Raw genomic sequence first — 26,853 nt, 5'->3', positions numbered from 1 at the left:
TCCTCTGATTCTCCCTTCCCCTGCAATCTTTGTGTGCGGCGGGGGGTTAATAGAGCTTGGGGAGCTGTGATTGCCATTCATCAAGGGTACCTACCAATGCTCCCCCATTCCACCCCTCTCCTCCTTTCATCCATGCTGTTCTCCTGCTTCTATAAATGAAATACAGTATATGAATGGAAGAAGGGTAGATGAATGACAGGTTCACCCCCTCCCATTCATAGATCTTCTTTCATTCTTAGAAGGTGTAGCAAACCTTCTAAGGATAGAGGAGAGGGTGGAAAGGGCAAATATAGTCAAACTCTCTTGATGCCTGTCTGTCATAGTTCACTAAGTTCTATTAACTTCTATCGTACCAGAATATTATGGTGGCAGAGGTAGGGAGGAGCATTAGAAGAAAAGATTTTCGCTAAATGAAGCACAACAGCACAAAGGACACATTTCTTTGGAAGTCAATAATGTCCCTTGAGCTTATCCTTTGTTTTTATTTACTTTGAATTGTAAACTTAGGCTTTAAGTATGAATGGGCCCTGAAGGTAGATGATGTCTCCTGTTAGACAATTGTCTCCAGAATAGGTGTCTTCTCTGAAAGATTTCCCCACACTGCCTGTTCCAGTGACAACTCAAAGTGTTAGGATTTCCTATCACTTCCTATACAGGAGATAATGGTCACCAAGACCTATAGAGAGGAAGATTCTTAGCAAGTGTCCACCTGCAGTTCAACTTCCACTTCTTGCAATCGTATCATTAAAATTTTCCAGTAGCTACTTAAAATAATAAATATTGTTAAATATTAACAAGTGGCTATGACCTTTAGACTTGTTTGTAAGATAGAACAGGTCTCTTACATATGCCAACAGAAGCCTTTATTATGTACACATCCATTAGTCAATATCCAGGAAAACGAAACATAAAGTAGAAGCTTTGTACTACGTATAACCCTGAAATAGAAGAAATACCACACTTGAACCAGAACTGAACGAGAGAAGGCATTGGGGAATTTTATATTATGATGGGACCTATAGACAAACAACAAGAGATCATCAACTTCACCCTTCCCAGTAGTCAGTCCAAGAATGATCAGTACACCAGGGTGCTCCTGCAGCTCTTTGGATATGCTGGCCATGGAAAATCAGCTTTTGTTAATTCCTGCTTCTACACCCTCAGCACAGCGGAGTATCAGATGTACGCAAAGACAGGATCAAGTGGCACCATTATTACGAACAGGAGAAATGCCTATGTACTAACTGATACCATCACCATTGTGGACAACAGAGGGTTTGGAAGGAAGAGGAAAAATGAAGAGGCCATCATCTACGCTCAGCTGGGTAGGATGCCAACCTGCCCCTTTCATTTCTAATACTTACAGCCCAATTCTATATGTAATTTTTAATTGAATCTGAATTACTTAAGGAGAAATCCTCTCCCAGAGACATCCTTGTGACACCAGGACTAGAAATGATGGAAAGGGGTCACAATAATCAAAAATACCCAACCAGGGTTCCTTTAATAGGAAAAAGTTACAAAGTCTCTTGCATGTACATGCTTAGGCAGGCCATTCATTTTACAATTTTCTTTCCTTCAGCCATGGGTTGAAGGAAAGAAAAATGCTCAATTCTCCCATCAACATAGTCAGTGCTTATGGGGGAATCCCTCCTACTGCGCTATTGTATTCTGGCAGTCTATAGCCAGTGATTGTACAAAAAACCCAACAGGTTGGTTGCACTAAAGTTAATTGATCAATTGACTTCAGTACAACCAGCCTGCCTATAGATGGATCGAAATTCGTTCCAGTTCCTGCTGAAACTGGCTGAATTTTGATTCATCTATAGCCGGCTTTAGTGATATATTTTTTTATTTTGTTCCACTGAGCTGTCCTGAATCTAAAGGGGCACATTAGCCAAGATAAAAATAAAGCTTTGAGAAGTATACTGGACACCTCTCCTAGATTCTGCTTTTCATCCAGACCTGGCTGTTTGTGATGCAGGAAAAGATTTTTCAAACACTCTCCATGCAGGCAGCTCTCATTGGGATCTCCAGCAGCAAATGATTACCATTGTTTCCATGTGAGCTTCTGAAAGGAGCGTGTGTCCTGGGTCTGCTCTGAGCCAGGCTACACAATTATTAGACATCATAATTAATATTGGTTATTTCATTTATTCCTTACATATTTAGGGTGATATAAGACTTGAGCCTTGATAACGGGGAGCAGGGGAGGACTGACCATTTGGAAACTCGGGCACTGCCCAAGGGCCCGGGGTCAGTAGGGGGCCCCATAAGATGCCCCTGGTACCTTTTTCATAGGCTTTTTTGAGTTTGGGCAAGGACACAGGGGCCCCATGATCCCCTATTGCCCGGGGGCCCCATGAGTTGTCAGTCCGCCCCTGACAGGGGGAGTAATAAAGTAATACAGAATAGGCTTTAGGAAACATACTGTAATTAGAGATGAGCGAATCGAACATGGCGAAGTGGAATTTGTTTCGAATTTCAGGAAAAATTTGATTCGTGCCGAATCCGAATATTAGCCAACTTCGGATGCACGAATCGAATTTTCCCCGATCGTCCGATTTTCATCCCTTCTACAGCCGGCAAAAAGTGTCCCTGCAGAGCTCCGCTATTTCTGACAGTTCTCTGACAGTTCCTTCACATTTACAGCGGTTGAAACATTGTATCTATTTGTTTCCATTTAGGATACAGATGTTTTTATTCGGAAATAAATAGATACAATGTTTCAACCGCTGTAAATGTGAAGGAACTGTCAGAGAACTGTCAGAAATAGCGGAGCTCTCTGCAGATACACTTTTTGCTGTACTGGAATACTTCTTCTTTTCATTCTTCTTTTCATTCTTCTCATTCTTCTTTTCATTCTTCTTTTCATTCTTCTTCTCATTCTTCTTTTCATTCTTCTTCTACTTCTTTTCATTCTTCTTTTCATTCTTCTCATTCTTCTTTTCATTCTTCTTTTCATTCTTCTTCTTCTTCTTTTCATTCTTCTTCTTCTTCTTTTCATTCTTCTTTTCAATCTTCTTCTTCTTTCATTCTTCTTCTTCTTCTTTTCATTCTTCTTTTCATTCTTCTTCTTCTTCTTTTCATTCTTCTCATTCTTCTTTTCATTCTTCTTTTCATTCTTCCTCTTCTTCTTTTCATTCTTCTTCTTCTTCTTTTCGTTCTTCTTCTTCTTCTTTTCATTCTTCTTTTCATTCTTCTTCTTCTTCTTTTCATTCTTCTTCTTTTCATTCTTCTTCTTCTTTTCATTCTTCTTCTTCTTCTTTTCATTCTTCTCATTCTTCTTTTCATTCTTCTCATTCTTCTTCTCATTCTTCTTTTCATTCTTCTTCTCATTCTTCTTTTCATTCTTCTTCTTCTTCTTTTCATTCTTCTTTTCATTCTTCTTTTCATTCTTCTTCTTCTTTTCATTCTTCTTTTCATTCTTCTCATTCTTCTTTTCATTCTTCTTTTCATTCTTCTTCTTCTTCTTTTCATTCTTCTTCTTCTTTTCATTCTTCTTTTCATTCTTCTCATTCTTCTTTTCATTCTTCTTCTTCTTCTTTTCATTCTTCTTCTTCTTTTCATTCTTCTTCTTCTTCTTTTCATTCTTCTTCTTCTTTTCATTCTTCTTCTTCTTCTTTTCATTCTTCTTTTCATTCTTCTTCTACTTCTTTTCATTCTTCTTCTTCTTCTTTTCATTCTTCTTTTCATTCTTCTTCTTTTCATTCTTCTCATTCTTCTTTTCATTCTTCTTCTTCTTTTCATTCTTCTTCTTCTTCTTTTCATTCTTCTTCTTCTTCTTTTCATTCTTCTTTTCATTCTTCTTCTTTTCATTCTTCTTCTTTTCATTCTTCTTCTTCTTCTTATTATTTTCATTCTTCTTCTTCTTCTTTTCATTCTTCTTTTCATTCTCCTTCTTCTTCTTTTAATTCTTCTTCTTCTTCTTTTCATTCTTCTTTTCATTCTTCTTCTTCTTCTTTTCATTCTTCTTCTTCTTCTTTTCATTCTTCTTCTTCTTCTTCTTCGTCGTGCCCCGTGACTGCCCAAATGAGTGAAGTGTGCGGTGATTCTAAGATCGACGGCACTCATCTGCATGTCATACTGACTGACAGTATTATTTCTCTTCCCCAGCAGACTCCAAGGGCATTTAAATTAAAGGTACAGTGTTCTGCACTAATATAAAGGCTCTCTGAAGCCTAGAAACCCTTTTAATTAGTTAAATTCGCAGCGAATAAATTTGCATCGAATCGAATTTCTCCCGCAAATTCGGCGAATCAGCCGAATCAAATTTTTGAATAATTCGCTCATCTCTAACTGTAATCCCAAGGGACCAGTGATGTGCTACGTGGATTCTGGTTGAAGTGCATTAAACAGAACTGAAACTTGGTAGGATATCTAAATACACACATACAGGAAATACTGTATAGTAGAGCTATTTTATCTGCCAGATGGGTTGTTTTTTTCATCCATCCATCTAGGGAACCACCAGAGCAACCAACAGCTGTGCCCTTCCTCACAGCTGCCGGAACCAAACCCAGCAGAGGGGTACACATGCTTGCTACTATTTTTCTTTCTGAAAGTGTTTTTTATCTTTGCGAATAAAGCTGTTTATAGTAACACTACACTCAGATGGGGCCGCTTTTTATCTCTTCTTGGATTTCCACAGAGCAGCTTCTAGCTCCTGCAGCCGGCTGCCACAACATAAACATTTAATCACTGAGGACGTTTTATGGACTATACCATATCAGTGTCCTAGGTCCAGTGACACTAACACACCTTTCATGTGGTTATCTCCATTTGATTCCAGCTCCACTCTCTCGTCACCTATTTTGGATTTTTAATGTTGACCTTACAGCATTAATACAATTACTGCTCCCCACCAAACTGATTGTTTATTTTTTGCTTGTTTGGTACCAGGGGCGGACTGACAACTCATGGGGCCCCCGAGCAATAGGGGATCATGGGGCCCCTGTGTCCTTGCCCACACTCAAACCGCACCCAAAAAAGTCTATGAAAGGTACCAGGGGCATCTCATGGGGCCCCCTACTGAACCCAGGCCCTCAGGCAGTGCCTGAGTTCCCAAATGGTCAGTCTTCCCCTGTTTGGTACATGTTCATTGAACACAAGGTTCATTTTTTTCAGCCTATTCATAAAGCAGCCCGGTCCAGAGTGAAGTAAGGAGAGTTCCCACTGCTGATCTCTTGGCTGCATTTGGATTAACTATGATCTGACTGACTAGCCTGGAACAAGCATGTAGCAAGTGAATATAAAGCAAAGTAGGAATTCTTGATCTGAACACTCATTCAAGGTCAGTGACTCAGGATGCAAGACGTTCTTTGAATCAACTGACATGCAAAAGGAGAGGTCAGTAAAGACAGAGCAGACACAGGATTCCTATAGTTACGTGTAACTCAGCCAATGGAAAGTCAATGTTACCAGAGATGAGACGTTATAAAGATGAAGGTATTGGGGAACATTTGTATTATTCCTCATAATCATGTCTTTCTTTCTTTGCAGGGAACTTTCTTCCTCTGAATGAGGAGGTGGAGTGGACAGAGGATTTTGTTCAGATAATGTCAAAGGTAGAGGATTCTGACCTAACACCAAACTACACGGATTTTATTGTCCCCATATTTGTATACAGGTATGGACACATGGAGAGATTTATACCGCTAATGTCACAAAATATTATTACTAGCACCTGACATTGATTGTTGCTGCATCGTCAAATCTAGATACTAAATAACTTAAAGGTATTACCCTAAAAACAAAAATGTATTATATTGCAGCTTGCCAATCATTAGATGTGGTGGCATCAGTTATTAGAGTGCCCCCACTTTGGATGAAGGAGCACAGGGGGCACTTATGGGCAGCAGCATTGTCTGGGTGGTGGGGAGTGTAAGATGTATTAGATTTAGATGGACTTGACTAACAAATTGAAGTTCACCAACTAACACTTTATAAGCAGTTACAGTAAAAGTTTTTTTTTCCTTTTGAGATAAAGGTTTTACATCAATGAATGAACAAGCAGGTCACCCTGCCGGATGACACGGGCTCACCTGAGGTGCAGGGTCTAAGTACTAATTGTTGTTCACCAGAGGTCCTGATGGTGGATATTGGTTTTGCTGTGTGTTAGTACCAGGTTGTGGTCCTCAGGAGATGAGCAAGCCGGAGTCCAGTAGCAGTTACAGCAGGTAGGGATCAAGCAGAAGTGTATTCAGTGAACAAACCAAAAGTCAGTAACAAGTGGTCGAAGGTTGGGAACAAGCAGAAGCGTAGTCGAGGAACAAGCCATAGGTCGGTAACGAGTGATAGCAGAGGTACAGACAGAAGTGGGAGTGATGGGAGCTGAGGAGAGCACAATAATCTGGCAAACAGGAAGTACAGAGACATGGCTAAAATAGTTCATGAGAGGAACAAAGAGTTAAAAACTCACGAGAAACAAGGTACAAGCCAATATTATCTGAACGATTGTCCAGTTGGCTGTCTAGCATTTCTGGTGGCTGAGCAAGAAGAGACATTACCCGACATAGCAGAGGTCACAGGTTCAGATCCAGGCCCTGACAGCAAGTCAGGGAGGAGTGAACTGCAGGGAAGGAAGGGTTTAATTTCAGGCCAAATGGAGGTCAACTGCAGGTCAGACAGAGCTCAACTGTAGGTCAGAGAATAGTTGACTGCAGCTCAAAAAGAGGTCAAATTCAGGACAGAGAGAAGTGAACTGCTGATCAGAAGTGTTCTATGTGAGGCAAGAAGAAGGTAAAATACAGGTCAGAAGAAGGTCAGCTGCAGGTCAGAGAGAATTCAATTCAGTTCAGAAGGGTTCAACTGCACAATAAAAAAAAAGGTCAACTAAAGATCATAAGAGTCCAACTGCAGGTCAGAAGAAGATCAGCTGTAGGTCAAAGAGAGGTCAACTGCAAGTCAGAAGGGTTCAAGTACATGTAAGAAGGCAATTGACTAAAGGTCAGATATAGGTCAAAAGTGGGCCAGAAGGAGGTCAAATGTAGCTAACAATTGGTCACATACAAGTCAAAGAACTGTGAAGGAATCTTTTGAAAATTATAACACATGTAAGCAAAATGCACCTGAAAGCACACTGGGGTTGATTTACTGAAGGGAAATAGGCTGCTTGATTTACAAGGACATTTCCTCTTAGCTTTGTGATTATGGTTAGAGATGAGCGAATCGAAGTATCCGAAGTGGAATTCGAGTCGAATATCGGAAAAATTTCGATTCGTGCCGAATCCGAAAAACAGCCTAATTCGGACGCGCGAATCGAAATTTTTCCGAAAATGGCGGCTGACATGTGCGGCGACGGAGCGGGGATGTCGGGGAAGGCGCGCAGACAAGGCGCGCTGCCCCATAATGCATTCCTCAACGACATGTGATCGCATCAGCCAATCAGCAGCCAGCCAGCCAGCACTGTGTAATGGTCGAGGTATATATAGCGGCCATTTTGGAAATCTTCATTTGCCTGCAGTCATTGAACAGAGGCAGACCGCTCTGTACTAGGGACAGGGACAGAGTTAGGGCCACAGAAACGAGAATTGGGGACAGAGAGAAGTTACTTAGGGACAGAGAACCATTACTCAGGGACACAGACTTGTTAATGAGGGCCACAGAATCGTTATTTAGGGACAAAGAAACGCTAGTTAGGGCCACAGAATTCATACTCAGGGACAGACAGAATTTTCACTCAGTGCCAGAGAATTGTTACTTAGGGCCACAGAAACGTTATTAGGGCCACAGAATTTTTACTCAGGGACAGACAGAATTGTTACTGAGTGCCAGAGAATTGTTACTCAGGGACAGACAGAATTGTTACTGAGTGCCAGAGAATTCTTACTCAGGGCCACAGAATTCATTCTCAGGGACAGACAGAATTGTTACTCAGGGACAGACAGAATTGTTACTGAGTGCCAGAGAATTGTTACTCAGGGACAGACAGAATTGTTACTGAGTGCCAGAGAATTGTTACTCAGGGACAGACAGAATTGTTACTGAGTGCCAGAGAATTGTTACTCAGGGACAGACAGAATTGTTACTGAGTGCCAGAGAATTGTTACTCGCACAGACACAAAATTGTTACTTGCACAGACACAGAATTGTTACTCGCACAGACAGAATTGTTACTCAGGGCCACAGAATTCATACTCAGGGACAGACAGAATTGTTACTGAGTGCCAGAGAATTGTTACTCAGGGACAGACAGAATTGTTACTGAGTGCCAGAGAATTGTTACTCAGGGACAGACAGAATTGTTACTGAGTGCCAGAGAATTGTTACTCAGGGACAGACAGAATTGTTACTGAGTGCCAGAGAATTGTTACTCGCACAGACACAAAATTGTTACTTGCACAGACACAGAATTGTTACTCGCACAGACACAGAATTGTTACTCAGGGCCACAGAATTCATACTCAGGGACAGACAGAATTGTTACTGAGTGCCAGAGAATTGTTACTCAGGGACAGACAGAATTGTTACTGAGTGCCAGAGAATTGTTACTCAGGGACAGACAGAATTGTTACTGAGTGCCAGAGAATTGTTACTTGCACAGACACAAAATTGTTACTTGCACAGACACAGAATTGTTACTCGCACAGACACAGAATTGTTACTCAGGGCCACAGAATTCATACTCAGGGACAGACAGAATTGTTACTGAGTGCCAGAGAATTGTTACTCAGGGACAGACAGAATTGTTACTGAGTGCCAGAGAATTGTTACTCAGGGACAGACAGAATTGTTACTGAGTGCCAGAGAATTGTTACTCGCACAGACACAAAATTGTTACTCGCACAGACACAGAATTGTTACTGAGTGCCAGAGAATTGTTACTCAGGGACAGACAGAATTGTTACTGAGTGCCAGAGAATTGTTACTCAGGGACAGACAGAATTGTTACTGAGTGCCAGAGAATTGTTACTCAGGGACAGACAGAATTGTTACTGAGTGCCAGAGAATTGTTACTCGCACAGACACAAAATTGTTACTTGCACAGACACAGAATTGTTACTCGCACAGACACAGAATTGTTACTCAGGGCCACAGAATTCATACTCAGGGACAGACAGAATTGTTACTGAGTGCCAGAGAATTGTTACTCAGGGACAGACAGAATTGTTACTGAGTGCCAGAGAATTGTTACTCAGGGACAGACAGAATTGTTACTGAGTGCCAGAGAATTGTTACTCAGGGACAGACAGAATTGTTACTGAGTGCCAGAGAATTGTTACTCAGGGACAGACAGAATTGTTACTGAGTGCCAGAGAATTGTTACTCGCACAGACACAAAATTGTTACTTGCACAGACACAGAATTGTTACTCGCACAGACACAGAATTGTTACTCAGGGCCACAGAATTCATACTCAGGGACAGACAGAATTGTTACTGAGTGCCAGAGAATTGTTACTCAGGGACAGACAGAATTGTTACTGAGTGCCAGAGAATTGTTACTCAGGGACAGACAGAATTGTTACTGAGTGCCAGAGAATTGTTACTTGCACAGACACAAAATTGTTACTTGCACAGACACAGAATTGTTACTCGCACAGACACAGAATTGTTACTCAGGGCCACAGAATTCATACTCAGGGACAGACAGAATTGTTACTGAGTGCCAGAGAATTGTTACTCAGGGACAGACAGAATTGTTACTGAGTGCCAGAGAATTGTTACTCAGGGACAGACAGAATTGTTACTGAGTGCCAGAGAATTGTTACTCGCACAGACACAAAATTGTTACTCGCACAGACACAGAATTGTTACTGAGTGCCAGAGAATTGTTACTCAGGGACAGACAGAATTGTTACTGAGTGCCAGAGAATTGTTACTCAGGGACAGACAGAATTGTTACTGAGTGCCAGAGAATTGTTACTCAGGGACAGACAGAATTGTTACTGAGTGCCAGAGAATTGTTACTCGCACAGACACAAAATTGTTACTTGCACAGACACAGAATTGTTACTCGCACAGACACAGAATTGTTACTCAGGGCCACAGAATTCATACTCAGGGACAGACAGAATTGTTACTGAGTGCCAGAGAATTGTTACTCAGGGACAGACAGAATTGTTACTGAGTGCCAGAGAATTGTTACTCAGGGACAGACAGAATTGTTACTGAGTGCCAGAGAATTGTTACTCGCACAGACACAAAATTGTTACTTGCACAGACACAGAATTGTTACTCGCACAGACACAGAATTGTTACTCAGGGCCACAGAATTCATACTCAGGGACAGACAGAATTGTTACTGAGTGCCAGAGAATTGTTACTCAGGGACAGACAGAATTGTTACTGAGTGCCAGAGAATTGTTACTCAGGGACAGACAGAATTGTTACTGAGTGCCAGAGAATTGTTACTCAGGGACAGACAGAATTGTTACTGAGTGCCAGAGAATTGTTACTCAGGGACAGACAGAATTGTTACTGAGTGCCAGAGAATTGTTACTCGCACAGACACAAAATTGTTACTTGCACAGACACAGAATTGTTACTCGCACAGACACAGAATTGTTACTCAGGGCCACAGAATTCATACTCAGGGACAGACAGAATTGTTACTGAGTGCCAGAGAATTGTTACTCAGGGACAGACAGAATTGTTACTGAGTGCCAGAGAATTGTTACTCGCACAGACACAAAATTGTTACTTGCACAGACACAGAATTGTTACTCGCACAGACACAGAATTGTTACTCAGGGCCACAGAATTCATACTCAGGGACAGACAGAATTGTTACTGAGTGCCAGAGAATTGTTACTCAGGGACAGACAGAATTGTTACTGAGTGCCAGAGAATTGTTACTCAGGGACAGACAGAATTGTTACTGAGTGCCAGAGAATTGTTACTCGCACAGACACAAAATTGTTACTTGCACAGACACAGAATTGTTACTCGCACAGACACAGAATTGTTACTCGCACAGACACAGAATTGTTACTCAGGGCCACAGAATTCATACTCAGGGACAGACAGAATTGTTACTGAGTGCCAGAGAATTGTTACTCAGGGACACCTAATCGTTGAATTAAATAGTATGTCAGACAACATGCAGAGGAGTGGCAGAGGAGGCAATGTTTTAGGAGCGAGCAGACGTGGCAGCAGAGGAAGGGGTCGAGGCAGCAGTATTCGCAGCCAGAGGCCAGTGCTCCCGGTGTCATCCAGCGGTCGTGTCTCCACCGACAACCCTGCCGTCATTGATTGGTTGGCTCGGTCGTCTTCCTCTTCCCAGGTCACCTCTGACACCTACAGCCAACGGTCGGTGGGTACGTCAGACACAACCGTTAGTTGGCATGGCCCGGGAGCAAGCCCACTGAAATCACGTGTCCTCTACCTGCCCCTGTCCTTTGCTGTTCCCTCACCAAGCGAAGTATCGCATGCTGTGGGCTCAGCCCCACTGTACAGTGAGGAAGAGCTAACAGAGGGCGGTCAGGAACGGGGGGAGACATCGGCCTTTTCAGCAGCCAAGCGAACAAGTACTGGCGAGGAGAGTGGCTCGGTAGCCGGTCTAGAGACAGGTCTGTCTCCTGACCCAGACGCAGCCGAGGGGGCTAGTAGTGAGGCGGAGACCCTACTTGATGATGAGGAGGTTGATCGCACTTGGCAGCCTCGTCGTCATCAGGCAATTTCTTCCGCATCATCAGGAGAAGAGGGTGGCAGCTTGGCAGCGAGCAAAACAGTCGGTGGGTTGCCCAGGAGACAGCAGCAGGGTCGCATCAGTGTCAGTGGAGCCAAACGTCCACGGAGTAGAGCACCAGCTCCACTGCAGCCTACCACCACGGCCAGTAGTGGTGCCGGTGCGCACGGAGGAAGTAGCAGTCAGCCAGTGAAGAGTAGCGGGGGCAAAGTTTCCTACTCGGTGGTGTGGCAATTTTTCCTCAAGCCGCCCGAGGAAGTAAACGTAGCCGTATGTCGACTATGTGGCCAGAAATGCAAGCGTGGCCAGGGGGCCCATGTTGGGACTACAGCGTTGCGTCAGCATATGCAGCGTCACCATTCGGTGGCCTGGGAAAACCGTGATAAACATACGGCGGTTCTGCCTGCCCCAGCCCCCGCTCCATCACCCGCTCCGTTACTTGCTCCGTCACCCGACGTCGTCAATCGCCCTCTATCAGCCAGTCAAGGCTCCAACACCTCTGCTGAGGGGAGTTGTCGCTCGTTGGCATCTTCCGCTCGTTCAGATGCTCCTTCTCCTGCTACTCCTCTTCTCGGATTCCGTCAACAGTCTTTCTTGGAATCCGTATCCAAGAGACAACAGTTTGCGAGCACGCACCCGACGGTGCAAAAGCTGAACGTCCTCCTGTCCAAGTTGCTGGTGCTGCAGTCCCTCCCTTTCCAACTGGTGGACTCAGCACCTTTCCGAGAAATGATGGCTTGTGCCGCGCCGCGGTGGAGAGTGCCAAGCCGTCATTTCTTTGCCCAAAAGGCAGTGCCAGCCCTGCATTCACATGTAGAAGAGATGGTGGGCCAGTCTTTGAGCATGTCGGTCTCTGCCAAAGTGCACGGCAGCGCCGACGTGTGGAGCTGTAACTACGGTCAGGGACAGTACATGTCATTTACGGCCCACTGGGTGAACGTGGTGCCGGCACAGCCGCACCAGCAACTTGGACAGGTCACGACGCTTTTGCCTCCACGTTTGCACGTCCTTGGTCCAGCAAGCATGTCCGCCTCTACCACCTCTTTTTCCGCCGTGTCCTCAGCCGCCACCCCCGTGCCAAGTCCCATTACCCGACCGGCATATCACATGTGCAGGGCGCAACGGTGTCACGCTGTGCTGCACCTGGTATGCCTTGGCGAACGTAGTCACACAGGGGAGGAACTGCTGAGTGTAATGAACAGAGAAATCGACAGATGGCTGTCTCCGCGCAAACTAAAAATCGGAACCATGTTGACTGACAACGGAAAGAACATGGTGTCTGCTCTGCGTCAAGGAAGGTTGTGCCATGCGCCATGCATGGCTCACGTGTTCAATCTGGTTGTCAAGCGGTTCCTAAAATCCACCATCCCACTGCAAGACATCCTTAAAATGTCACGTAAACTGTGCATGCATTTCAGCCATTCCTACACCGCAAAGAACACCCTCATTGAGCTGCAGCGGCAGAACGGAATTCCACAGCATCGCCTGATCTGCGACGTTGCAACAAGGTGGAATTCAACCCTACACATGTTAGACCGCCTTTACGAGCAGCGAAAGGCCATCACCGATTTCCTGATGTTACAAGCGGATAAAGGTACTCCCCTGTGTAACTTAGATGTCAGCCATTGGCAGCTCATGCGTGACACCTTAATAATATAAAAAGTGTATACTTGTGAGCTACTATGATTAAAGAATGTTTACAATTAATTATTTAAATAAATTGGTGCATCAACACATGAAACACATACTCAAATCATTATGTGAAAAATAGACAAAAAATAGAATAATATATGTGTTGCGCTCCTCAAAATATTATTACATAATATATATTGTAATGTATATTTGAAATAAATTAAATAAATAAATAAAATAAATATAATCTCATAATAATATGATGTGAATAAAGTGAAAAACGTGCCCAGTGCTGTGGTTAATATAGAGATACCTGGAAAATGATGATGTGTGTAATATTCAAAAAAAATATTATCTATTATGCCACAAATCAAATAAATAAAGAAAAACCTCTTTGATTGATAATAAACGAGTGCAAAAAATTATGCATGTGCAAAAATAGCAAATATTGCCTTAAACACTGAAAAATGTATATATATATATATGTGATGAAAAAATGTATATAACACCCAATTGATTATATAAAAAAATATTAATAAATAATACTAAAAATTATGCAGATCATGAATAATTATCAGTCCACTTGTACCACTAGAGACGATAATTGGAATTACATGCTCTAAATGCTTATTTAGGCTGAAAAGTAATCGTCCCAATCTATGTGGATATATGGAAAGTCTAAAGATGTGGTAAACTGTAGTGTTGCTTTCCTTCCACTAGATGGCCTCCCAGTTTCTTCCAAGTATGACGGATGAGTGGATAGATATGGGTATCTCCCCTCGTGTGATTTTGGGTCTGTCTCCTCTTCCTCCCCTTTGCTCCTCCGAATTAGGCCATGAAAAAGAAGAGAAATCCCCACATGGTGCTTATATCCTTTTAGAAAGATTTTAATATGTCTCCTGACAATTGCACACTCACATTGCCAAAGATAAATACAGAGCGTTTTTTTTTAAATTTTTTTGTGCCCGCGCACAAGGACAGTACTCGCCGTTCCTACGATGTTGGCGTCGTGACGTCAGAGCCCCTCCCCTTTATTTTACTTTATTCACTTTATTCACATCATATTATTATGAGATTATATTTATTTTATTTAGTCATGCGTGACACCTGCCGCTTGCTCAGGCCCTTTGAGGAGGCCACGCTATTCGTGAGTCGGCAGGACTATGGGATGAACGACGTCATTCCTCTGTTGCACGTCCTGGAACAAATGCTGTTAACAATGGCTGGTCAGGGTGCGGTAGACGTGGCGCACAGATCTCAACGCCACATGACCCCTGTGGGGGCAGGACAGGAAGAAGAGGAGGAGGTAGAGGAGGACATTTGTGCTCAGGAATTATTGAGTGAAATGGGTGGTTTTTCCACTCAGCGGACAGGAGTGGAGGAGCAGGAGCATCTGGTAGAGGAGGAGGAGGAGGAGACAGAGGACCCAGACGCACCGTGGCAGTATGCTGTGGAGATGGAGGCAGGGAGTCCCTCGCATTCCTTGGCACAAATGGCCCATAGCATGCTCGGTTGCTTGCGTAGCGACAGCCGAATAATAACCATCAGACAGAGGGATGACTTTTGGCTGTCCACCTTGTTGGACCCTCGCTACCGGTCCAAAATGGTGGCCTTTTTCACACCTGCTGAGAGGGAGGCCAAAATTACGTACTATAAAAACCACCTATGTAGTCAGTTGGTCTCTGCCTTTGTGCGCCAACGTCCATCCTCAGACACTGTGGGCCCTGTGCGCTCGCGTTCCGCTGCCATGGCAGCAGGGGAGGGGTGGGGTGGTAGGAGCAGTGGCAGCTCCACCAGCAGCGGCTGCCTCAGTCTGCAGTCGATGATGAGTAGCTTTCTTCACCAGCGCAGTGAGGAAACTACTAACCAGCCGCAGCAGCAGCAGCAGCAGCATCAGGTGGACCTGGAGCAGGAGCTCAAACAACAGGCTTGGGCCTACTTGGACAGCACCCTGCCAACCGAGGTAGACAATCCCCTTGACTACTGGGCAACGAAACTTGACCTTTGGCCCCAACTAGCTGAATTTGCCCTTGAAAGGCTGTCATGCCCGGCCAGTAGCGTGGCATCGGAGCGCGTGTTTAGTGCGGCAGGAGGTATTGTAACTCCGCGGAGGACACGACTGTCCACCCAAAGTGTGGAGAGACTCACGTTTGTGAAAATGAATCAGGCGTGGATTAGTCTGGATTTCAAACCACCAGTTCCTGACACAACTGACTAAATCCGCCATGAATCATGCCTCAAACATGTGCCACTTTCAGGTCTCCTCACACTGCTGGTGTGTTTAATTTTTTGACATAGGGTGCTGGCAGATTACGGGCCTCCTATAGCTGCTGCCAGGCCCCTAATCTGCCATAGGCCCCTATATACCGCCTCCTCATGCTGCTGCTAGGTCCAGAGTCTCTCATGGGTCCCTGTACGGCCTCCCATTGCTGCTGTCTCCATCGCCACACTCTGCTGCCATGTGCCACTTTCAGGTCTCTTCACACTGCTGGTGTGTTTAATTTTTTGACATAGGGTGCAGGCAGATTACGGGCCTCACATAGCTGCTGCCAGGCCCCTAATCTGCCATGGGCCCCTATATACCGCCTCCTCATGCTGCTGCCAAGTCCAGAGTCTCTCATGGGTCCCTGTACGGCCTCCCATTGCTGCTGTCTCCATCGCCACACTCTGCTGCCATGTGCCACTTTCAGGTCTCTTCACACTGCTGGTGTGTTAAATTTTTTGACATAGGGTGCAGGCAGATTACGGGCCTCACATAGCTGCTGCCAGGCCCCTAATCTGCCATGGGCCCCTATATACCGCCTCCTCATGCTGCTGCCAAGTCTAGAGTCTCTCATGGGTCCCTGTACGGCCTCCCATTGCTGCTGTCTCCATCGCCACACTCTGCTGCCATGTGCCACTTTCAGGTCTCTTCACACTGCTGGTGTGTTTAATTTTTTGACATAGGGTGCAGGCAGATTACGGGCCTCACATAGCTGCTGCCAGGCCCCTAATCTGCCATGGGCCCCTATATACCGCCTCCTCATGCTGCTGCCAAGTCCAGAGTCTCTCATGGGTCCCTGTACGGCCTCCCATTGCTGCTGTCTCCATCGCCACACTCTGCTGCCATGTGCCACTTTCAGGTCTCTTCACACTGCTGGTGTGTTTAATTTTTTGACATAGGGTGCAGGCAGATTACGGGCCTCACATAGCTGCTGCCAGGCCCCTAATCTGCCATGGGCCCCTATATACCGCCTCCTCATGCTGCTGCCAAGTCTAGAGTCTCTCATGGGTCCCTGTACGGCCTCCCATTGCTGCTGTCTCCATCGCCACACTCTGCTGCCATGTGCCACTTTCAGGTCTCTTCACACTGCTGGTGTGTTTAATTTTTTGACATAGGGTGCTGCAAGATAACGGGCCTCACATAGCTGCTGCCAGGCCCCTAATCTGCCATGGGCCCCTATATACCGCCTCCTCATGCTGCTGCCAAGTCCAGAGTCTCTCATGGGTCCCTGTACGGCCTCCCATTGCTGCTGTCTCCATCGCCACACTCTGCTGCCATGTGCCACTTTCAGGTCTCTTCACACTGCTGGTGTGTTTAATTTTTTGACATAGGGTGCTGCAAGATAACGGGCCTCACATAGCTGCTGCCAGGCCCCTAATCTGCCATGGGCCCCTATATACCGCCTCCTCATGCTGCTGCCAAGTCCAGAGTCTCTCATGGGTCCCTGTACGGCCTCCCATTGCTGCTGTCTCCATCGCCACACTCTGCTGCCATGTGCCACTTTCAGGTCTCTTCACACTGCTGGTGTGTTAAATTTTTTGACATAGGGTGCAGGCAGATTACGGGCCTCACATAGCTGCTGCCAGGCCCCTAATCTGCCATGGGCCCCTATATACCGCCTCCTCATGCTGCTGCCAAGTCCAGAGTCTCTCATGGGTCCCTGTACGGCCTCCCATTGCTGCTGTCTCCATCGCCACACTCTGCTGCCATGTGCCACTTTCAGGTCTCTTCACACTGCTGGTGTGTTAAATTTTTTGACATAGGGTGCAGGCAGATTACGGGCCTCACATAGCTGCTGCCAGGCCCCTAATCTGCCATGGGCCCCTATATACCACCTCCTCATGCTGCTGCCAAGTCTAGAGTCTCTCATGGGTCCCTGTACGGCCTCCCATTGCTGCTGTCTCCATCGCCACACTCTGCTGCCATGTGCCACTTTCAGGTCTCTTCACACTGCTGGTGTGTTAAATTTTTTGACATAGGGTGCAGGCAGATTACGGGCCTCACATAGCTGCTGCCAGGCCCCTAATCTGCCATGGGCCCCTATATACCGCCTCCTCATGCTGCTGCCAAGTCTAGAGTCTGTCATGGGTCCCTGTACGGCCTCCCATTGCTGCTGTCTCCATCGCCACACTCTGCCATGTGCCACTTTCAGGTCTCTTCACACTGCTGGTGTGTTTAATTTTTTGACATAGGGTGCAGGCAGATTACGGGCCTCACATAGCTGCTGCCAGGCCCCTAATCTGCCATGGGCCCCTATATACCGCCTCCTCATGCTGCTGCCAAGTCCAGAGTCTCTCATGGGTCCCTGTACGGCCTCCCATTGTTGCTGTCTCCATCGCCACACTCTGCTGCCATGTGCCACTTTCAGGTCTCTTCACACTGCTGGTGTGTTAAATTTTTTGACATAGGGTGCAGGCAGATTACGGGCCTCACATAGCTGCTGCCAGGCCCCTAATCTGCCATGGGCCCCTATATACCGCCTCCTCATGCTGCTGCCAAGTCCAGAGTCTCTCATGGGTCCCTGTACGGCCTCCCATTGCTGCTGTCTCCATCGCCACACTCTGCTGCCATGTGCCACTTTCAGGTCTCTTCACACTGCTGGTGTGTTAAATTTTTTGACATAGGGTGCAGGCAGATTACGGGCCTCACATAGCTGCTGCCAGGCCCCTAATCTGCCATGGGCCCCTATATACCGCCTCCTCATGCTGCTGCCAAGTCCAGAGTCTCTCATGGGTCCCTGTACGGCCTCCCATTGCTGCTGTCTCCATCGCCACACTCTGCCATGTGCCACTTTCAGGTCTCTTCACACTGCTGGTGTGTTTAATTTTTTGACATAGGGTGCAGGCAGATTACGGGCCTCACATAGCTGCTGCCAGGCCCCTAATCTGCCATGGGCCCCTATATACCGCCTCCTCATGCTGCTGCCAAGTCTAGAGTCTGTCATGGGTCCCTGTACGGCCTCCCATTGCTGCTGTCTCCATCGCCACACTCTGCCATGTGCCACTTTCAGGTCTCTTCACACTGCTGGTGTGTTTAATTTTTTGACATAGGGTGCAGGCAGATTACGGGCCTCACATAGCTGCTGCCAGGCCCCTAATCTGCCATGGGCCCCTATATACCGCCTCCTCATGCTGCTGCCAAGTCCAGAGTCTCTCATGGGTCCCTGTACGGCCTCCCATTGCTGCTGTCTCCATCGCCACACTCTGCTGCCATGTGCCACTTTCAGGTCTCTTCACACTGCTGGTGTGTTAAATTTTTTGACATAGGGTGCAGGCAGATTACGGGCCTCACATAGCTGCTGCCAGGCCCCTAATCTGCCATGGGCCCCTATATACCGCCTCCTCATGCTGCTGCCAAGTCTAGAGTCTGTCATGGGTCCCTGTACGGCCTCCCATTGCTGCTGTCTCCATCGCCACACTCTGCCATGTGCCACTTTCAGGTCTCTTCACACTGCTGGTGTGTTTAATTTTTTGACATAGGGTGCAGGCAGATTACGGGCCTCACATAGCTGCTGCCAGGCCCCTAATCTGCCATGGGCCCCTATATACCGCCTCCTCATGCTGCTGCCAAGTCCAGAGTCTCTCATGGGTCCCTGTACGGCCTCCCATTGTTGCTGTCTCCATCGCCACACTCTGCTGCCATGTGCCACTTTCAGGTCTCTTCACACTGCTGGTGTGTTAAATTTTTTGACATAGGGTGCAGGCAGATTACGGGCCTCACATAGCTGCTGCCAGGCCCCTAATCTGCCATGGGCCCCTATATACCGCCTCCTCATGCTGCTGCCAAGTCCAGAGTCTCTCATGGGTCCCTGTACGGCCTCCCATTGCTGCTGTCTCCATCGCCACACTCTGCTGCCATGTGCCACTTTCAGGTCTCTTCACACTGCTGGTGTGTTAAATTTTTTGACATAGGGTGCAGGCAGATTACGGGCCTCACATAGCTGCTGCCAGGCCCCTAATCTGCCATGGGCCCCTATATACCGCCTCCTCATGCTGCTGCCAAGTCCAGAGTCTCTCATGGGTCCCTGTACGGCCTCCCATTGCTGCTGTCTCCATCGCCACACTCTGCTGCCATGTGCCACTTTCAGGTCTCTTCACACTGCTGGTGTGTTTAATTTTTTGACATAGGGTGCAGGCAGATTACGGGCCTCACATAGCTGCTGCCAGGCCCCTAATCTGCCATGGGCCCCTATATACCGCCTCCTCATGCTGCTGCCAAGTCCAGAGTCTCTCATGGGTCCCTGTACGGCCTCCCATTGCTGCTGTCTCCATCGCCACACTCTGCTGCCATGTGCCACTTTCAGGTCTCTTCACACTGCTGGTGTGTTAAATTTTTTGACATAGGGTGCAGGCAGATTACGGGCCTCACATAGCTGCTGCCAGGCCCCTAATCTGCCATGGGCCCCTATATACCGCCTCCTCATGCTGCTGCCAAGTCTAGAGTCTCTCATGGGTCCCTGTACGGCCTCCCATTGCTGCTGTCTCCATCGCCACACTCTGCTGCCATGTGCCACTTTCAGGTCTCTTCACACTGCTGGTGTGTTTAATTTTTTGACATAGGGTGCAGGCAGATTACGGGCCTCACATAGCTGCTGCCAGGCCCCTAATCTGCCATGGGCCCCTATATACCGCCTCCTCATGCTGCTGCCAAGTCTAGAGTCTGTCATGGGTCCCTGTACGGCCTCCCATTGCTGCTGTCTCCATCGCCACACTCTGCTGCCATGTGCCACTTTCAGGTCTCTTCACACTGCTGGTGTGTTTAATTTTTTGACATAGGGTGCTGCAAGATAACGGGCCTCACATAGCTGCTGCCAGGCCCCTAATCTGCCATGGGCCCCTATATACCGCCTCCTCATGCTGCTGCCAAGTCCAGAGTCTCTCATGGGTCCCTGTACGGCCTCCCATTGCTGCTGTCTCCATCGCCACACTCTGCTGCCATGTGCCACTTTCAGGTCTCTTCACACTGCTGGTGTGTTAAATTTTTTGACATAGGGTGCAGGCAGATTACGGGCCTCACATAGCTGCTGCCAGGCCCCTAATCTGCCATGGGCCCCTATATACCGCCTCCTCATGCTGCTGCCAAGTCCAGAGTCTCTCATGGGTCCCTGTACGGCCTCCCATTGCTGCTGTCTCCATCGCCACACTCTGCTGCCATGTGCCACTTTCAGGTCTCTTCACACTGCTGGTGTGTTTAATTTTTTGACATAGGGTGCAGGCAGATTACGGGCCTCACATAGCTGCTGCCAGGCCCCTAATCTGCCATGGGCCCCTATATACCGCCTCCTCATGCTGCTGCCAAGTCCAGAGTCTCTCATGGGTCCCTGTACGGCCTCCCATTGCTGCTGTCTCCATCGCCACACTCTGCTGCCATGTGCCACTTTCAGGTCTCTTCACACTGCTGGTGTGTTAAATTTTTTGACATAGGGTGCAGGCAGATTACGGGCCTCACATAGCTGCTGCCAGGCCCCTAATCTGCCATGGGCCCCTATATACCGCCTCCTCATGCTGCTGCCAAGTCTAGAGTCTCTCATGGGTCCCTGTACGGCCTCCCATTGCTGCTGTCTCCATCGCCACACTCTGCTGCCATGTGCCACTTTCAGGTCTCTTCACACTGCTGGTGTGTTAAATTTTTTGACATAGGGTGCAGGCAGATTACGGGCCTCACATAGCTGCTGCCAGGCCCCTAATCTGCCATGGGCCCCTATATACCGCCTCCTCATGCTGCTGCCAAGTCTAGAGTCTGTCATGGGTCCCTGTACGGCCTCCCATTGCTGCTGTCTCCATCGCCACACTCTGCCATGTGCCACTTTCAGGTCTCTTCACACTGCTGGTGTGTTAAATTTTTTGACATAGGGTGCAGGCAGATTACGGGCCTCACATAGCTGCTGCCAGGCCCCTAATCTGCCATGGGCCCCTATATACCGCCTCCTCATGCTGCTGCCAAGTCTAGAGTCTCTCATGGGTCCCTGTACGGCCTCCCATTGCTGCTGTCTCCATCGCCACACTCTGCTGCCATGTGCCACTTTCAGGTCTCTTCACACTGCTGGTGTGTTTAATTTTTTGACATAGGGTGCAGGCAGATTACGGGCCTCACATAGCTGCTGCCAGGCCCCTAATCTGCCATGGGCCCCTATATACCGCCTCCTCATGCTGCTGCCAAGTCCAGAGTCTCTCATGGGTCCCTGTACGGCCTCCCATTGCTGCTGTCTCCATCGCCACACTCTGCTGCCATGTGCCACTTTCAGGTCTCTTCACACTGCTGGTGTGTTAAATTTTTTGACATAGGGTGCTGGCAGATTACGGGCCTCACATAGCTGCTGCCAGACATGTAATCTGCCATGGGCCCCCGTACCGACTCCTCATGCTGTGACGTTGCAACAAGGTGTAATTCAACCCTACATATGTTAGACCGCCTTTACGAACAGCTAAAGGCCATCACAGATTTCCTGATGTTAAAAGCGGATAAAGGTACTCCCTGTGTAACTTAGATGTCAGCCATTGTCAGCTCATGTGTGACACCTGCGCTTGCTCAGGCCCTTTGAGGAGGCCACGCTATTCGTGAGTCGGCAGGACTATGGGATGAATGAGGTCAAATCGGCCATGGGCCCCCGTACCGCCTGTTCACGCTGATGCTGGTCCCACAGTGTGACCTGGGTCCCTGTACGGCCTCCCATTGCTTCCACTCTGCCATGTACCTCTTTGAAATCTCCTCACACTCCTGCGGTTGTCCATTTTGTCATAGGTTGCTGGCAGATTAGCGGCCTTCCATAGGTGCCGCCAGGCCCCATATCGACCATGGGCCCCCGTACCTCCTGGTCACGCTGCTGCTGAGCCCACAGTGTGACCTGGGTCCCTGTACGGCCTCCCATTGCTTCCACTCTGCCATGTGCCACTTTGAAATCTCCTCACACTCCTGCGGTTGTCCATTTTGTCATAGGTTGCTGGCAGATTACAGGCCTTCCATAGGTGCCACCAAGCCCCATATCGGCCATGGGCCCCCGTACCGCCTGGTCACGCTGCTGCTGGGCCCACAGTGTGACCTGGGTCCCTGTACCGCCTCCCATTGCTCCCACTCTGCCATGTGCCACTTTCAGGTCTCCTCACGCTCCTGCTGGTTTCCATTTTGTCATAGGTTGCTGTATGGCCTCCCATTGCTGCTGCCTCCACCGCAACACTGTGGCTCCAAACACTGGTTTTGGCCCCGTGACTGCCCAAATGAGTGAAGTGTGCGGTGATTCTAAGATCGACGGCACTCATCTGCATGTCATACTGACAGACAGTATTATTTCTCTTCCCCAGCAGACTCCAAGGGCATTTAAATTAAAGGTACAGTGTTCTGCACTAATATTAAGTCTCTCTGAAGCCTAGAAACACCCTTTTTTAAGTTAAATTCACAGCAAATTTATTCGACTCGAATCGAATATTGTCCATGAATTCGCCGAATCAGTCGAATCGAATTTTTCATTTCTTCGCTCATCTCTAATTATGGTAAAAGTTCACTGTGCAAAGAAAACCCATTTTTGTGCAGGAATATCAGAAAAACAGTGTTTTTGTTTGCACATGATTGGATGATGGAAGTCAGCAGAGCTTCGCCTAATTCACTAGGCTGAGGAAAAATTCCCTTGAAAAGTGAAAAGCCTAGTTGCCTTTAGTGAAGCAACCCTACTAAATTCACTCACTAACACACACCCTGAAGATGATAAGCACCATAATGATGGTTCTGCAGAGGAATGTGGGGATTGTATGACGCCACTCAAGAAAACTTGCTGTTGATTGCAGATTTCAGAGATGTTTACGGCATAATGGAAATCTCTATAGATGTGCTGAAGGAGCACGGGGCCATGTCTGTGTAAGCACTCTGATTGGAATCTAGTGTGTTTGGTTGGTGAAAGACTAGAATCTGATGGACATAGATAGCATCCTCAGGGTAGAAGTGATATATTGTATACAATGGCACAAAGAGAACGCGGGGCAAACAGTCTAGATAGATCTATATTCATCACAAAAATAGATAGCCAACACATTTCAGGAATTAGAATAGTTTCTCTTCATCGGAGGTTATGAAAGTGTACCCTTCTAGACCTGAGACCAAAGCAAGCCCCATGCTGTGAACAAATCCAACCAACAAGCATTCCAGTCCTTCATCCAGTATGGTGGGGGGAGGAGGAGGGGAAGACATATACAGTACATCCATGTGAAACATTCAAATTTCTCCATGTTGTATTTCTTTATAAACTCTGCAGATACATAAAATTACCTAAATAAAAACATAAGGGCACAACGATATTCTCCATTACCATACTCACAAAAACCAAAGAATAAAAGAGAGTTAAAAACAAAACCCACGTAAAAGGGCAGTTTCTGAAGAAGGGGGTAATTACGTTCAAGTAGGAAACTGTGATTGGGAGAGTGTGTGTGCCGGGACAGGCTGTAATTAGTCAGAGGGTGTGGTGGATGAATTAAACTACCCAATCCAGGCATGATGTGTGTCTACTCGGTGTCCTGTAACTATGAATGTGAAAGGATGCACGCTGCTCAACCGACCCCAGAAGTCCAACATTGAGGAATGGCCTCAGCCACCGTACCGGCAATTCCCTCTGACACACTTCGCCCTGCCCACTGCGGCTTAATCACAGAGGTCCTTTTCCTTCCATACATAGCTTGGAGAAGCGCCATAAGGTATATTTTTCACTCTGTACCTCTGAATGGCCAGCCAAATGATAAAATCTGACCACGTTAGCTCAAATCAACTTCTATACTTTGTGTGGTCAGTTTAGAACAAGGAAGAAAGATGACTGTCAGGATCAACCAGGAACTTCATATGGAAGAAGTACATGAAAATAATAGAGACTATAATTTATAAAGTGCACATATGTGAACACACACATAGAATTTATGATAACATATACTTTAAACTATCCTGAACCTTTTCTTCTAAAGCATCTAATTCCTATAAAGAGCTGACAATGCTGCCTCTGCTGCACTAAAATCCCTAGCAGGGTTGTCAGTGTGCCTGCTGAACTATAGATCTCCATCTATCACTCTCCCTTGCTCTTTCTACATGAATACATGGAATTATTTTCACGCAAAACAATGCTGCTGTCCTAGCTCCCAAAAGACTGTCCAGGATCTTGGAAAATGTAATTTTGGAGACCACTTTACTGACCTCCCAGAATCCAATCCTGTAAGAATTGTACAAGCTTAGAGGTGACATTATAAGGAATAATAAAAGCTACATCTCCCTACGGGAATAAGGTAAAACCTAGATGGAACTTTAGGGTTTTTTTTTTTTGGAGGGGGCTTTAAGTTTAGGTCATGCCTGGACATACACATTAACTAGTTGCCGATCGCAGATAGCCGAATGACGGCTTCACTGCGGCCGGCCAGTTCTGGGTGGACGTCATATGACGTCCCCCCAGAACGCGCTCTCCTGCGCGCCCCAGGGGACGCGCACCCGGCGATCTCCGTGATCGCTGTGTCCTACGGACACAGCTGATCACGAGATGTGGTAAAAGGCCAATCATACCGGCCTTTTACCACGTGATCAGTGGTGTCCAATGACAAGCTGATCACAGGGAAATGCAAGTGCCGGTTCTCGGCTGCACTTTCCTCACGCTGTCAGATCGTGAGGAAACTACTGCCGAGAACCGGCAGTTGTCAGAGCGGGGATCGGCACTGATCATCAGGGCACTGATGATCAGTGCCCTGATGATCGGTGTCCAGCAGTGCCACCCACAAGTTCCGCCCACCTGTGCCCAGCAGTGCGCCCACTAGCTCCGCCCACCTGTGCCCAGCAGTGCACCCACCTGTGCCCAGCAGTGCACCCACCTGTGCCACTCTGCAGTGTCACACACCTGTGCCCAGAAGTGCCACCTACCTGTGCCCAGAAGTGCCACCCACCTGTGCCCACCCATCTGTGCCCACCAGTGCCACCCACCTGTGCCCACCCACCTGTGCCCACCCACCAGTGCTGCCCACCAGTGCCACCCACCAGTGCAGCCCAGCAGTGCTGCCAGTCAGTGCCACCAGTCAGTGCCCAGGGGTTGTGCCAGTCAGTGCCGCCAGTCAGTGCCCAGCAGTGATGCCAGTCAGTGCCGTCTATCAGTACCCATCATCAGTGTCACCTATCAGTGCCGCCTATCAGTGCTGCATAATAGTGCCGCCTATCCGTGACACCTCATTAGTGCTGTCTATCAGTGCCGCCTATCCGTGCCACCTCATTAGTACTGCCTATCAGTGCCCTTTAGTGCTGCCTATCAGTGCCCATCAGTGCCGCCTATCAGTGCCCATCAGTGCCGCCTCATCAACGCACATCAGTGAAGGAGAAAAAATACCTGTTTGAAAAATTTTATAATAGAAACAAAGAAAAAAATTTTTTTTCAAATTTTTTGCAATTTTTTTATTTATAGCGCAAAAAGTAAAGCGCCCAGTGGCGATTAAATACCACCAAAAGAAAGCTCTATTTGTGAGAAAAAAATGATCAAAATTTCATATGGGTACAATGTTGCATGACCGCGCAATTGTCAATCAAAGTGCGGCAGCGCTGAAAGCTGAAAATTGGCCTGGTAAGGAAGGGGGTATAAGTGCCGGGTAGGCGAGGGGTTAACTAATGTTTTAATTTTCTCCTAGCATGAAGGTGTCGATGCCAGAAGAGCAAATAAAAGAAGTGAAGGAATTTTTCAAGAACTGTCGTGATATGACAGGTAAATATATATAAAAAAGACCCGAAGATCAATAGTAAAAACATTCTCAATAAAGTCCAATAAATAATATGCAGACTAGTTCTGAGAGGGAAAGCTAACACGAAAAACAAAAATATGAAACTGGACTTTCATTGTGTGGTAAATGGTAACTGATATCTTCTCCAGAGTCTGGACTGGCTAAGTGATGTAAAAAACCATACATACAAACTCACCTAGGTGAATGGAGCCCGGCCCGATGCTGCATCTGTCCCCTTTCACCTCTAAGACAAAGAACTGAGCGATCAAAGACCACTGATTCTTCACTTCTCAGTCTTTAGTGAGCAGAGAGTAGTGGCTGTCACTTGAGCACCTGGCTGTGGAGGGATGGAAGCGGTTGGCTTGGGCTTTCAGTGGTATGCTGAGAGGTGAAGCAGCTGGCGGTCAGGAAATTTGGTGGATCCCAACATTAAAGTTGTGATTCCTCCAGAGTCTGGACTGGCTGAGTGATGTCAGCACATAGTGGTCTTTAGCCAGCTGTTGGCTGAATATGGGTGTGCAGAACTAAATGCACCTCTGTGACCTACAGGAGAAATGCAGCCAAACGAGCCTTGGCCATACTTCTCCTTTAAAGAATAAATGCACTTTC

General features: G+C 47.1%; 1 protein-coding gene across 1 annotated transcript in view; it reads left to right on the top strand.

Moving 5' to 3' along the window:
• Window positions 1–861: 861 nt before the first annotated feature.
• Window positions 862–26,853, top strand: part of LOC149437846 (uncharacterized) — a 39,606-nt gene continuing 13,614 nt past the window's right edge. Inside the window, exons 1-3 of the mRNA XM_089660522.1 lie at window positions 862–1,325; window positions 5,503–5,629; window positions 26,155–26,228. Of these exons, the coding sequence (XP_089516648.1) occupies window positions 1,007–1,325; window positions 5,503–5,629; window positions 26,155–26,228 (520 nt within the window). The 5' untranslated portion in view covers window positions 862–1,006. The remainder of the gene's footprint in view (window positions 1,326–5,502; window positions 5,630–26,154; window positions 26,229–26,853) is intronic.

The sequence above is a fragment of the Staurois parvus genome, unplaced genomic scaffold, assembly GCF_062004578.1.
Source record: "Staurois parvus isolate SC_StPar_1 unplaced genomic scaffold, SC_StPar_1.0 ptg001252l, whole genome shotgun sequence".
Taxonomy (NCBI): domain Eukaryota; kingdom Metazoa; phylum Chordata; class Amphibia; order Anura; family Ranidae; genus Staurois; species Staurois parvus.
This window is presented reverse-complemented; position numbering and strand designations above follow the sequence as displayed.